At 41.1% G+C, this 13,513-nt stretch overlaps 1 protein-coding gene across 3 annotated transcripts in view; it reads right to left on the bottom strand.

Moving 5' to 3' along the window:
* Positions 1 to 10,227, bottom strand: part of LOC107267652 (toll-like receptor 6) — a 119,151-nt gene extending 108,924 nt beyond the window's left edge. For all 3 annotated transcript variants that reach the window (XR_003059631.1, XM_015739624.2, XM_015739623.2), the window contains exon 1: positions 6,234 to 10,227. Coding sequence is in view for 2 of the 3 variants with exons in the window: in XM_015739624.2 (XP_015595110.1) it covers positions 6,251 to 9,895 (3,645 nt within the window). In the remaining variant the exon portion in view is untranslated. The remainder of the gene's footprint in view (positions 1 to 6,233) is intronic.
* Between the last annotated feature and the right edge of the window lie 3,286 nt (positions 10,228 to 13,513).

Below are 13,513 nucleotides of genomic sequence, written 5' to 3'. Positions count from 1 at the left end.
AATGTCGATAATACAATGGATATTAGCGTATCCACGAAACTGGACAGACCGGACCACTCTATGAAATGGTGTATAGCACTGAAGTATAACAAATATTTATTAAGACTACAGAGGCCGGAGAAGCACGTTACTGGCAGCCATCTGTCGTGTTATTAGAACCAGTAGGGGGTCCAAGCTTGGGTAATGAAAAATTAGGCCTGTCTCCATCATGCATTTTCTATTTTCACTATCTGTGTAGTTGGCACGCCTGCTCCTACTTTTCCCATTACTTAGCCGAGGACACGATAGTGCTTAATCCGAGTTGCTAGCTCTTTGTGCAGGACCCCACGTCACTCACTATTATCCTATTGACCGGAGCGAGACATTGGTCTACCGGCCACTTCTCGTGGGTGCTTCCACTGGCGTCTATGAAAAGTGACGATTGTCATTAACTGCTTCGCTATTATCTCTCACTGGCCACCATAGTGAACGACTATTCTAACCCTTCTAATACTTTAAGTATGGATTGAAGCTCAAAGTATTTCCATACAAGTGACTCGTGTGCACTGAAAAGTCAAGGCAAAAGCATTTCACGTGTTGAAAACTGGCATTATGGCGATTTGCTTAAATCTAGACGAAATTCTGTGAATACTCGAGATGATGGGTATGGAGAAGAGCTGGCGGTAAAATCTTTGCAAAATATCAAGGCAAAGGTGTACCAATCTTGCATGGACAAAATCTGAACCGCGCGAATCAATATACACATAATTTTTCGCTTTGAAAGCCGATAGTAAAGAAGATCTCGGAGAATGCATTCGGATAGGGAAAGATCCGCTTTGGGGTTTAACCGGAGCCCGCATAATTTTCCACTTTCACCATAAAAAATGAGTACCTCGATTCTCGAAAAGGTAAACGCTAGAAATTGCCGCGCTTTTCTCGACTTGCTGAGTTTTCACTGAAGTTTTCCCGAACTACCCGCATAATTTTACCCTCGTCTTTTATAACCACTCGATACTGCAACGGGTAACTTTTGCGAAAATGGTTTCTCAGCATACTGCGTATTGCGTCTTGTTCTGATATCTAGCAAAAATATTTGCATAACTGTCTCTTTTTGTGATCCGTGTGAAAGAACGAGAAAATAGAATTTCCATGTGTTTCTGAAGAAAATATTATCGAAGCAACAAGATTGATTTTGTAATGTGGGTACCATACGTGTCAACCTACGATTAAGTTTGCGGGAAATCGCGATCAACGTGAAAGATCCAAAGAGAATAGCTTTTACGACGATAAGGAAATCGAGTCGCATTATAAATTTTAATGAATGCGCCGAAAAGTGTCGCTGAGGGAGAGAGGCTAAAATAAAGAATTGCGAGTGGGGGGGTTGAACGCTTTGATGCCATGTCGAAGTGATGACTTCGTTAAAAAGTATCTCTGTGTCGAAAAGTTCTGTCAACAATTAACGTTTCAATTAGTTCATTGGCATGGAAATGGGGTGACAATAAAAAAAATTTTGTTCAAACTTCTCCTGAAATCAAAAAAGTTCAAGAAAAATATTCCTGAACTTAGTAATGCTACGCATGACAGAGCGCCAGGATTATTCATATAAATAAATATCATAAAGGATTGATGGATTATTGAAAATTGTAAAAATGCTCATTCAAAAATACTAGTAAACGAGAAAACTAAGATATTATCGTATCAATTGAAAAAGAGCTGACTTCCACAAATAACATTTTAGGGTTTTGATAATGGGAAATATATGCGGCACGAAACAACGAGTCTACGGCCACGTCATTACATTTATTGCAGTCGCACCATGTAGTTTCGATTGACCGTACTAATTGGGGTACCAATCAAATTTCAATACAATGGAAAAAGCCCGATTTCAACCAAGTAAAATCCAGCTTCGCCGTTCGACACCTTTCGTAGTATATTATTCGTACACCTGTGCGCCAATACTTTCTGACCATTGCCTAAAACTGTCTTCAATCGACTTCGTCGGCCAGCCCGAAAAACACTAAGCTGAGTTGCATTCGAGTCTGCAAAAAGCGATATGCATTGAAACAAGGTCATTCGTATTCGTAATGGCTAATGAATTTGCTTAAAGCTAATGGCTCCATGAATATTCAATGTAATCTGTTTATACATATAATACGACGGACGCTCCTGTAATTCATCATTTTTGCAATACACGTAAAAACGTCGCAGCCATCTCCGAGTTGCGGACTACAAAAATAAATTAAAAAGAAACTTGCACACATAAAGCTTTGGTAATGCCAACCGGACATGCGGGTATGCAGAAAATCAGTTTGCAGACAGAGAATGTCGGTGGTAGGACTTAGTGTAATTGAAGTGCCTCGGTGGAAAGAGAAAGGCAACACGATTTCAGAACTTGAGATTGTATTGTAGAACAGCATTTAGAGAAAGAAGGTAAAAGTCAAGCAAGGATAATAAGAATAAAGTCTCTTGGTCGGCTCTTCTTTTGTTCGTTTCGTTGCATCCCGAGAACAACTCTCCACGCGCAATGCAATACATTACCAGCCGGGTGCATTGCACCACCGCCGTCACTGCCACCGCCGAAGACACCAGCGCCCCCCGCCCTACCTCCAACTGTCTCCAGAACTTAAACTTATATAAGTCGAGGCCGACGGCGAATGGATTTGTTTTTGGCTGGCTTTCCGCAATAAAGACTTTTCTGTTCTTACCCCTTCCAATCCGCCGTTCACTCACTCCCCTGCACCACTCTTACCAAGGATACTTCAACTTATTTACGTAGACATAAAGAACTATCTAGCTTGGCTTCCTGCAACTTCTAGATCTCCATACTGGCAGCTTCAGATTTATATACAGGGTGTTCGTTACGTGCGCACATACATACGTGCAGCCAACGGAATACAGGGTATAGTCCTATACATATATATATACAGGGTGTTCGTTATGAAACACACTGTAGTAACATCGTTGCATTCCTTGTCAAATTCTAAAGAATACGTGTATTTTCATTTTTTATTTCATATATCAAAATTTCGAGATAATCAAGGTTGAAGTTGCAGTAATGCGACCAATCAGAACGTGTTTAAACTCTTAGTGTTATTGGCCTACTGTAAGCTGGCCTTGCGGGCTGGCTCTGGACGTCATCTACGCTCCGTTTAAACACGTTCTGATTAGTCGCATAACTGCAACTTCAACCTTGATTATCTCGAAATTTTGATATATGAAATAAAAAATGAAAATACACGTATTCTTTAGAATTTGACAAGGAATGCAACGATGTTACTACAGTGTGTTTCATAACGAACACCCTGTATATATATATGTATAGGACTATACCCTGTATTCCGTTGGCTGCACGTATGTATGTGCGCCGTTGACGAATGACCTTGATTCATTAGGTATACCATACGAATGACTGGATGCGTTTCTGTCATTTACGAAAAAGTTCGGAATTGCCAGGATTTGTGCAAATAATGTTTTATTCCTTTCCCCCCTCTTTTTCCGTATCTTTTCTTTTTCATCCTCGTAATAGCTCTTTTGGAGTGTCGAGCTGGAAGTTTCCCGCGAAGCAAAGAAGGCTCCTTTTGGCTGGCTATTGTCTGGCAGGATTCCATTGTTCCAAGGGACCGAGAAAATATTCTTCGAGGATGGTTTATTGCGCGGTGAAGTTCCGCTAACGGGTTCGCAGGGAAAGGAAAAGGACTCTGGAAGAACCTGCCAGGGACAGTTAGTGGAATTTTCAGTTTACGTCCGCATTCACTTGGCACCATATCCTATAATTGTCATTCTACACGGTCTGAGGAATTGAATTATCTTTTTGATTTTTATCGTGGTTTCTTTTACTCAGTCATACGGCCCAGACGCAACATTCAAGTTAGGGCGTTCATTCGAATCCTATGGTAAAAGCATTTTCGGGCAGGAGTACGTTTGGATTGAATAACCGCGTATACGTTTGAGCAATTTTTTTTAACGGAATTAAATATATTTAAACAAGGGGACACGGTACTCTGTGAATTTGGTGAATGACAGTATATACATTTGATTACGGATAATCATTAATATTTTAATTACTTTTCGTTCAATACGACGTTATCGCTCGTGGTTTATATTTGCCCCAGATTTACTTCCGCAAATCTAATTCGTACACATAGGTAATGCGCTGGCTTCCATATGGGACGATCCCGCAGATTGCACTTCGATTTGGATTTTCAATTTAACTTCGTCACATAATTAAAGCTATAGTTTTTGGATAGACCAAAATTTCAGTTTGCGAGTAACACATCGATATCTATAATATATAACACTTAATTGAATAATATTTATTGAAAATACTGTTAAATGATGTGTTCGTGAATAAATAGTTTTCATTTTCTACTGTACGTCATGCACAAGATAAACTGAACGAGAATAAATCGTGTGTTAACGACGGTTGCCAAAGAAAAAAAAGGACAGCAAACGGTAAATGTCTGGAAATCTACTGGTTACCATTGATTAACATTGGCAAAATGCCAAAGTCCACAGTAATTTTTGCTAAGGGTTAGATCTGAATTTGGTTCGCAGGGATGCGTAATTAGAAGTTTTTATTGAACGGAAGAAAATTAATTAAATCAACATTTTGATTGGTGAAGAGTCAAAAGGTATTCGAGTAATTAATAAAAGTGATGATACTCTTTATCACCAAATAATATTCTCTGATGTCTCTCGGTCTCTGAATGGAGTCACTAGCTCACGTAATTTCGATAAACATTCTGTCAGATGAGATAAAATGACTCAAACTGTGAAGTAATCTTCAATTATAGTGGTTTGTACTCATGAAATTAACATGTTTATGGAAATCAGCTTTTCGCTTGATGCGACTAAAATTAATATCCTTATCATTAAAACAATGTAACATCGTATAAATATAGCACGTAAAGTCTGAAGCAATGGAGAACTAAATTTATCACTGCAACCTTCGAAATTATGAAGATTAACAGCGTGAAAGAAAATCATAGTTCATGCTTGTATTCGAAGGCTGAATTAAGATAATATAAAAATAATTGAAAAAGAACCTCGTTTTCCTCCAATTTACCTATAAATGGATTTATATTCGGATATGATGTATTCAAATGTACAATACTTCGCAAGGCTGCGTCTTATGAAGTAATTCAGAGTGTCACGTCGATAGGAACATTTCCTGATGGATAACGTATACTAGAGAATATAGGAAAATGCAATATACGAGAAAATAACGATAGTTTAGTTTAAGCAGAGGTGCGAATTTCCTCGAGGCAAATGGGTCGATCTCATACGAATACAGTTATGCAAATCCAAAAGGATCGCGAGTGCAGTCGTAAGACCGCGATATATTGCCTTATTCGCTGGTGTGATCCTTTGTAACCATGGGACCCTTGTAAACCCATAGAATCCAGCTTAAGATATCATCTAGAATATCCTTAGGAAGGTGATTTGTAGTTTTCAAATAAAAACTGTACCGCCGGTCTGTGAGAGAAAAATTCCAGTCTAATTAGGTATCAAAGAAAGAAACGTGCTAAAAATTCAATGCCCCATTGTTTATAGTTTCGCATACAAAAAAAAATGAACATCAATAAGCTTTCATCCTACGTAAGAGATGTTCTCTGGTTCTTTTAAAGTGAAAGTCATTCTTTACAGATTTAAGGGCATTTTCGAACGCTAAGCACGTATGGTGGGGCTGAAATTACAATTTCTGTAGAGCTTCCATTAAAGCGTAAAGAACGGGAGAGATTAGAGAAGGGCAAAATATTCACTGAGAGCATCTCGTGGCCCGAAGGACACTTCGTCATTTTGCGTGCGAGCTCATTAATATTTCGAATGCCGAAAATTAGAGCTTGCGAACTACGGAACTACACTTCGAGAATATCAGTTTGAACCGCTCATAAAGTCAGGCAGTTATAATTTTATATCCTAAGGCGAACAATTAATTTTACGACATTTTCCGTGGTCTCGGAATACTCTATATGTAAATGGAATGTACATTGCAGAAACCATTTTACAATGAAGTTCAACGTAAAGAAGTCCCTTATGTTAGATTTACGTGCGAAAGAGCTATATGTTTATATAATTCTATTTTGTAGATATATAGGAAAGCTATAAGAAATATAAATAATATTAGAATGTTAAACGCTGAATTGAAAATGTAATATCAATTGATTATTAAATTGCGAAGCTATTATAAATAATTAATACTAAGAAGTCTCCAAATTTATATAAAGTTTTATATGATTTTAGAAGGGACTCACCTGCATCGAAACATCCGCTACGCCCATAGATGATGTGGTGGTGGTGGAAGTGGAGCGGGCGGCAAGCCACGATCAAGAGTAACAAGAGAAGTGGGTGGATCAGGCATGGCGAACCTGAGTTTTTGCCAGAATAATTTTTCACCCCAAGAGAGTACGGTGTGGGTGGCCATGCGTTTTCGGAGATCCGCGTCGAGATCCTGAGGTCCTACACCGCCTACCAGTAGAAGAATAACCGAAGGACCCTTTTCTCGTAAAACATTTCTGAGGGCAGCTTTAAATTCGAAACGTGCCCATTCCCCGTGAAGGAAGTTCCTAGACAGAACGAGGATGGTACGTCTTGAGGAATCAGCAGCCTCGTTTACAGCATCGACGACACTACAACCGGAACCGAGATCACGATAATGTAGACACAGGCGATACGAGGATTCAAGACCAGGAGCCAAGGATCTGGAGACGAATGCTTCGTCCTTGGCTGAGTAACTGATATAGGCGTCGAAGGGTCTGTCACTTTCCTCGAAGGCAGCAGTCTTGTAGCATGCTCTTAGTCCACAACGACTTGCTGCCCATGCACGTAGAGCTCGGCGATGTCGGAGGGCGCCACAGAGAAGACCCACCAGAGTGAAGGATAATACTACCGTGGCAAGCAATAAAGGTATGTAACCTTGAAGTGGACGAGTTCCCACGGCGGGAGTGGCTCCAGAAAGAGCCGCACAATTTATTAGGGAACCATTCCCTATTGGGTTTAAGGGAGAGCCCAAGGCGCAGGAGACACGTGCCAAGTCCGCTACCTTAGCCTGGTGAAGGGACACCCACTCGCGGAATCGGGCCAAGTAGGAGCATTCGCAGCTCCATGGATTAGCGGCTAGGCCTATGTCCACTAGGTAGGGATTCTGGGCAAGTTGCCATACCGCGAAGGTAGTCAGTCGATTGCCCTCTAGACGCAGAACCTCAAGGCGCCTCAGAGTGAGGAAAGTCCCGTTGTCAATATGCACTAGAAGGTTGTTCTGCAGGTAGAGTTCCTTCAGGCTCTCCAGTGCCGTGAACTCGGAACCCTTCAGCGTGGAGATCTTGTTATTCTCGAGATGCAATACGGAGAGACGCCGCAGCCCGCTGAACGTGTGATTATGAACAGCCAGAATGTTGCTGTCGTTGGCGTAAAGAACTTCGAGATTCTTCCTGCCGATGAAGGCGTGAGAAGTCAGTTCACCGAAATCATTTCCGTCGAGATATACTTCGGTAGCGTCCATCGGCAGTCTTCCAGGCAGACTCGTGTATCCAGCTCGGGAGCAATCTACCACGTTGGCTGACCAGGACTGGTCGTGGTAACAGGTGCAATTGGCTGGACATGTCATTTCACAATCACAGGCATCGAAGTCGCAACAGTGACACAGGGCGAAGCAATGAGTCTTGTACGTACAAAGAAACTGGGAAGGCGCCACTTCCAGCAACGGTGCGAACGGTCTTCTTCTATCGTAAGGCAACCTACAATAGACTGAAGTCAGATCCATAACCTTTGGATGATGTCGTAGTGTCAAAGTGTTGATCCTTTGTAACCATTCCATAGTGCAATCGCATTGAAATGGATTTCCGCCCACGTAAAACTCTGGTAAAATCCTCTCGGACGGTACTGGTGCCAATTGCAAAGCGGACAATTCCATACTAACAATTTGATTAGCATAGAGATCCGCTCTTGAAAGATTGACCTTAGCTACAAAGGTGTGCGGCTCTACCGTATGCAATAAATTATCATTAAGAAAAAGTAATTCTAAAGAATCAGGCAGTGATGCAGCCGATATCCGAGTAATACGATTGAATGATGCGTCTAAAGTTTGAAGTGAAAGACCAACAGGAGCCATTCCAAGGTCATCTATAACGTTTTTACGTAGATCGAGCCACTGTAGTCCTCGTGGCAATAAATTATAATCAAAGTGTTCAATGAGATTATCAGAAACGTTCAGCCACAATAAACCCGGTGCATCCAGAAACACGCCACTGATATCCTGAAGTAAATTAGCATCCAGTCTTATAGCCTGTAAAGCCAGATTGGTGGAAAAGGCTCCAGTTTCGATCCTCTCAATCCTATTTCTGGCTAGATTGAGTATCTGAAGGGCAGGTAGCTCCGTGAGTGCCATCTTCGTGACGTTCACAAGCTCGTTCCCGATAAGTCGAAGACCATAGAGATTCGTCATCCCCCGAAATCCTGACTGCTCCAAAGTCCTGATTCGATTTTCCCCCAGGTCTATGGTTCTGAGCATTCTCATGTCATTCACCGCTGCGGGCACGCTGTCCAGGTTGTTTCCCGAGAGATTGAGATCTTGCATGCTCGAACAATTCCGAAATGCATCGGGATGTATCCCTTCCAGAAGGTTAGAATCCAGAGCCAATAAGGACAGTGCGAAGAGACCGTTCAGTGAATAGACATCCAAGTAAGTAAGTTTATTGTTTGTTAATACCAAAGTATGAAGGTTGCTCATGGGTGAGAACGTGTCGGCTGGTATAGACTCCAGCTCATTATCATGTAGATCCAATATCTGCACAGTGTATAGATCTTTGAACAGTACGGGATCCAAGGAAGCAATTTTGTTATGTGATAAGTCCAAGAGAACTAATCTTATCAGTCCCGAAAACGTGTTCGATCCGAACCACGTGCTCGTCAACGAATTCTTGGATAGGTCCAGAGTGACTAGCTGCTTAAGTCCTTCAAAGAGTCCAGGCGCCAGGACACTCAGGGAATTATTTTGAAGATGAATCTCAGTGATGGACTTGGAAGTATCCTTGAATAGATCAGCTGGTAATGCTACGACTTTATTATCGGACAAATCAAATATCTCTAAACTCCGCAACCCAGCCAGAGCTTTATCGTCGACCATATTAATTTCATTTTCAGCTATTCGCAACACCCGTAATCTCTTCAGCGTGGAGAATCCTCTAGGTGGAAGTAACACAAGGTGATTCCTCGAAACATCGAGGATCTGGATATCCAGTGAACATGAGGCAGGACCCGACGACCTCTGATCCGCGTTCACCAGCACTGACTGCGGTTGTTGATAACCGCTCTCGCGAAAGCCAAGTTCCGTAACGTCCTGAAGTCTGTTACCGGTGACATTGAGATAGACCAAGACAGCGAGAGAGCAGAATATTCCCTCGGGAAAGGACCAGATATTATTTGAAGCTAGATCGAGTCTCTCCAATTGTCCAGCTGCCGCGAAGGCTTTTGGAGAGAGCTCCAGACTGAACGCAGGATAATCAACATTACGAGTCCTGATGGTGAGATTCCGTAAATTCCTCAAACCCTCCAGAGCATCGGAAGGCCAGCTGGACAATTTGCAGTCATCCAATCGAAGTTCTCGAAGATTATGCAAGTGTGCAAAACTACCGCCAGCCAGACTACTTTTAGCCGGTACGTCAGGATCGCACTCCAATCCAAGAATGGCTGTTCTCTCAGCTGGTATAAGACTAAAGTTGGTAGTGTCAAACTCGCTGTTGATTGACCTTAGACTGCAGCTTAAGGATACTTCATGCCCAGTACCAAGGGGTTGCCAGGAGCAATCCTCGGGTGCTGCGTATCGTGACGTCTCAGCAGTCCCGTCACCAGCAACGAGACAAACGACGACATTACAGCCCATAAGTAAGCAAACGAATGTCCTGCCTGTCAGGGTCATCCTGAAGTTACACTTCACAGTCTTGAGCTTATCACATCCCGTGTCACGACTCGATTTATCCTGCGGGATAGCAATCCATCGCTCATTCTAGAATACAAAACTGTTAACACACCCTCGGTCCCTACATTTGCGACAGATCTCAGTGCCTCAGTGACGAAACCTCACTAAAGTGGGAGAAATAATTCCGACCGACGGGGCGGAATGTTATCCCGTGTAACAGTGCAATAAGGTCATTAACTTAATCATGTTATTTAACGTCAGAAACACACAAAGTCAATGATCTGCCGACCTGCACGGCACGACGCGCTGCGCGATACTGACTATCCAGAGTGAATCCCGCTTAGTGTGTGTACACGGGGGACACTTTGTGATGCCAGTGACTAGCCCTGGTCGGTAACTTTGCCGACGGAGTGGGGATGGCTCCCACCCTTACCGCTACCCAACGAACATTCCCGAGACACTCCGGACATCCACGACGTATACCCGGCATAAAATCCAATATACCTAAGAAAGGGTCTAAGTTTCCTCTTTCGCATCAGCCTACGATCATATTTCTGCGAGATGCCAGAATCCAAAGGTTTGGATTGGGACGAGCATGCGGAATATTGCTTTGCGCTTGTTCTGCCTTCTATTTCAGTCTCATTCCTTTTTTCGCCATCCTTTTTTTCATCTTTTCTCTCGTGTTTCTTATTGAAGAATGATGGATTCTGACTTCCCATCCATTCTACTCTTACACTAGGATATTTAAATAACGCCGTGGTACAGGGTATGACAATACTTTTGAACGAATATTGTTTTACGAAAATCGAATATAATTAGCTGACGCAGTATTGTTATTATAATTAACTTCAAGTTTTTAATTCTATTGTCAATATCACAGGTTTCATTAGAAATGTTAATAAAGGTTTGATCGAAATGACGTGACAGTTGGTTCTATTTGGGTATCGTCTGGCATATACTGGGTGCCGTTTTTAATTCGATAAAAATTAATAGAGGAAATTATATGTTCATAACGTGACTCCTTTATTTTTCCTGTCAGGGTGAATCACTGACTTCTTCACCTGTCATCCTTACCTGAATTCTTGCCTGGCCACCACGCACACCTAACTGCCACTTATATCTTGACAAGGGAAAAAAAAGAAAAACTAAAACAGACAACAATACTTCATACAATCGAGTCAGACCGTAGAAATAAAAAAGAAAATACTCTATCAAAATATCTCACACAAACCATAGAAAATGTAGTAATTTAAAATGGTTACCCCATACCGTGATGATGTTACAACAGTCTCGTAATTACGATCGAAATTTCGTTTCCTACTATGTCAATTGAATGAAATTACCTTTCGAAAAGAGAATTTCTACGATTCTCAAAAAAAAGAAGTCATTGCTCATCGTTACCCATAAATGAAACCATAAATAACCCGATGCTTTCTCGAAGAGATAAAGAAAAAGGAAAATAAAGAAGTAAAGAAAGGAGAAGAGCAGTTAGTCTCGCTCCGATACCATTGTGACCAAGACATCGGTTCATTTCGATTCGAGATTTCGCATCCGGTCAGCGTGGTCTTCCAATCAGACTTTGACAATGGGAAAAATCGTTAATTTTTTTTCTTTTTCTCTTTTTCTTTCCCTCCTTTTCATTCTCCTTTTTTTATACTACCTTCTAGCCCTTCCTTCGACTACTGGCTCTTTCATGCTGTGTGATTCGTCGAGAATTCCACGAAGGCAGATGCCTGTCGAGTGCGCGTCGGCAAAGGTGCCAAACGAATAAATTGATCCCCTGGACAGGATCGAATTTCCTTCCCTGTGGGAGGCACCAGGCCCTGCTTTTGGGTCCATTTGACTTTTGCACCCATCAACATTTCTATATGATATTTGCCCCTTCTCATCTCCAGTCTTTTTCTAAATTCTAACCTTCCCTTGGACACCCTAATCACCAAGCTGTTGGAGTTGACTGGCATCTCCGAAGGAGATGCCAAGGGAGGGAAATGCCACGAAACATACATATTGATTTGATTCGAGTAATTTCACAAAAAAGCTTTCACTCCAACGTACAAACAAAATTTTAATGTGTAACTATATTTTTAAAAAATCTTTTTTATTTCCCAACACGCATTCTCGTAATTTATACAAAATTATATTGTAATTTTATGCAACATACGAAAAGCATCCACGAAACCACTTGCTAATTTGAAACTGAACAAGAATTCGGCCTTTGCGAAAAATCGATGCAGCCTGTTTTACGAGTTGGGACACGCACGTGTTATTAGTGTCAGATTGACGAAGACGAATGCACGTTAAACCGGCTCGATCGGATTGACACACAAAGGCATATTGTCAGCCTGGCTGAATTAGTGGCCGCAACTTTTATTCTGTGCTCGTGCTCGTGCTCCTCCCAAAGAGTTGCCAGCGTTCGCCTCTTTGGTATATCCAGAAAATATCTCTTTAAATATACTAGAACTTTGCTAGTACGATTAACAGGGAACAAAGAAAGAAGTATTTCATCCCCGTATCTCAATCCTCTGCGCATTACCTACCGTAAATCACTTTCGAATATCTAGTATCAATATTATACGTATACCGGATGATAGTATTACACTGAAACAATACTTGGTATGACTATTGAATTTAGAAAGTTCAAATAAAATTGGAAAAGGGCAAAATGGAGACCACGTATGAATTTACTGAGTAAGACAAACCGTAGATATTCTCGTACTATTTTGTCATCTCAAGATACCCATATACTATACATCTGTTCCGAGATATATTTCGACTTCGTGGAATTAATATTGGCTATTGTTATTATTACCTAGAACTAGAAATTATCAGAAGTTTCACAATGAACGAGTACGCGAGTTCACGTAGGACGGAGCTGCAAGACACTGAAAGGCGTTGAACAGGTTTTTGCATCGTGTTGGACCAATTAATTAGTCGGGTTTATTACATGGACCTGAGATGAACGTTGTTTCGGATCTTCCCCAAATTCGCACTAACCTTTTCCCTATCTCACCATTTCTCTCTTTCACCGTTTTGCTCTTTCACGCGAATTACCTCCCCCACCCACCTTTCTCACTCCTCTTCGTTATTGCTCCATTCTCTTCTTCCTTAGTCGAGCAGTTACGCGCATTGTCGGCTCGTTTGTATTTAAATTTATATCGCAAGGTACAACCTACTAGAAACGCCCACCTATTAATTTTCGAAGAAAAACATGAAGAGAGCAGAAAAGAGTAGCTGCGAGACGAGAATATTTATGAGAAGGTATCGTGTTCTTGAGAAGATAAAACCTCTTTTTTTAATATGGTCAGTAATAATTATAGGAAAAATCATTGTGAGTCATTATTGATCTTGAATGTATTTTCCATTAAGAAGAATGTCCTTAATAAATTAGAAATTGGAGAGAAAGGCTATCGAAAAATTATTTCTTTATATGATATATTTTGTGTATACGTACAATGTATGTGCATTTTTTTATATTTTGAAATTGCGTCATGTATACATATTTAAGTGCGATTAGAAAAATTGTATTATATCCTCCTTGCTGCAAATCGATATCCAGACTTTAAAATGTCTTAACCCACAAAATTTTCAAAATTCAAGACAACAGGTTTGATAATTAAT

Source organism: Cephus cinctus, unplaced genomic scaffold, assembly GCF_000341935.2.
Source record: "Cephus cinctus unplaced genomic scaffold, Ccin1 Ccin1_scaffold0429, whole genome shotgun sequence".
Lineage (NCBI taxonomy): Eukaryota > Metazoa > Arthropoda > Insecta > Hymenoptera > Cephidae > Cephus > Cephus cinctus.
Note: the sequence above shows the minus strand (reverse complement) of the source record. Positions and strands in the feature narration are given on the sequence as shown.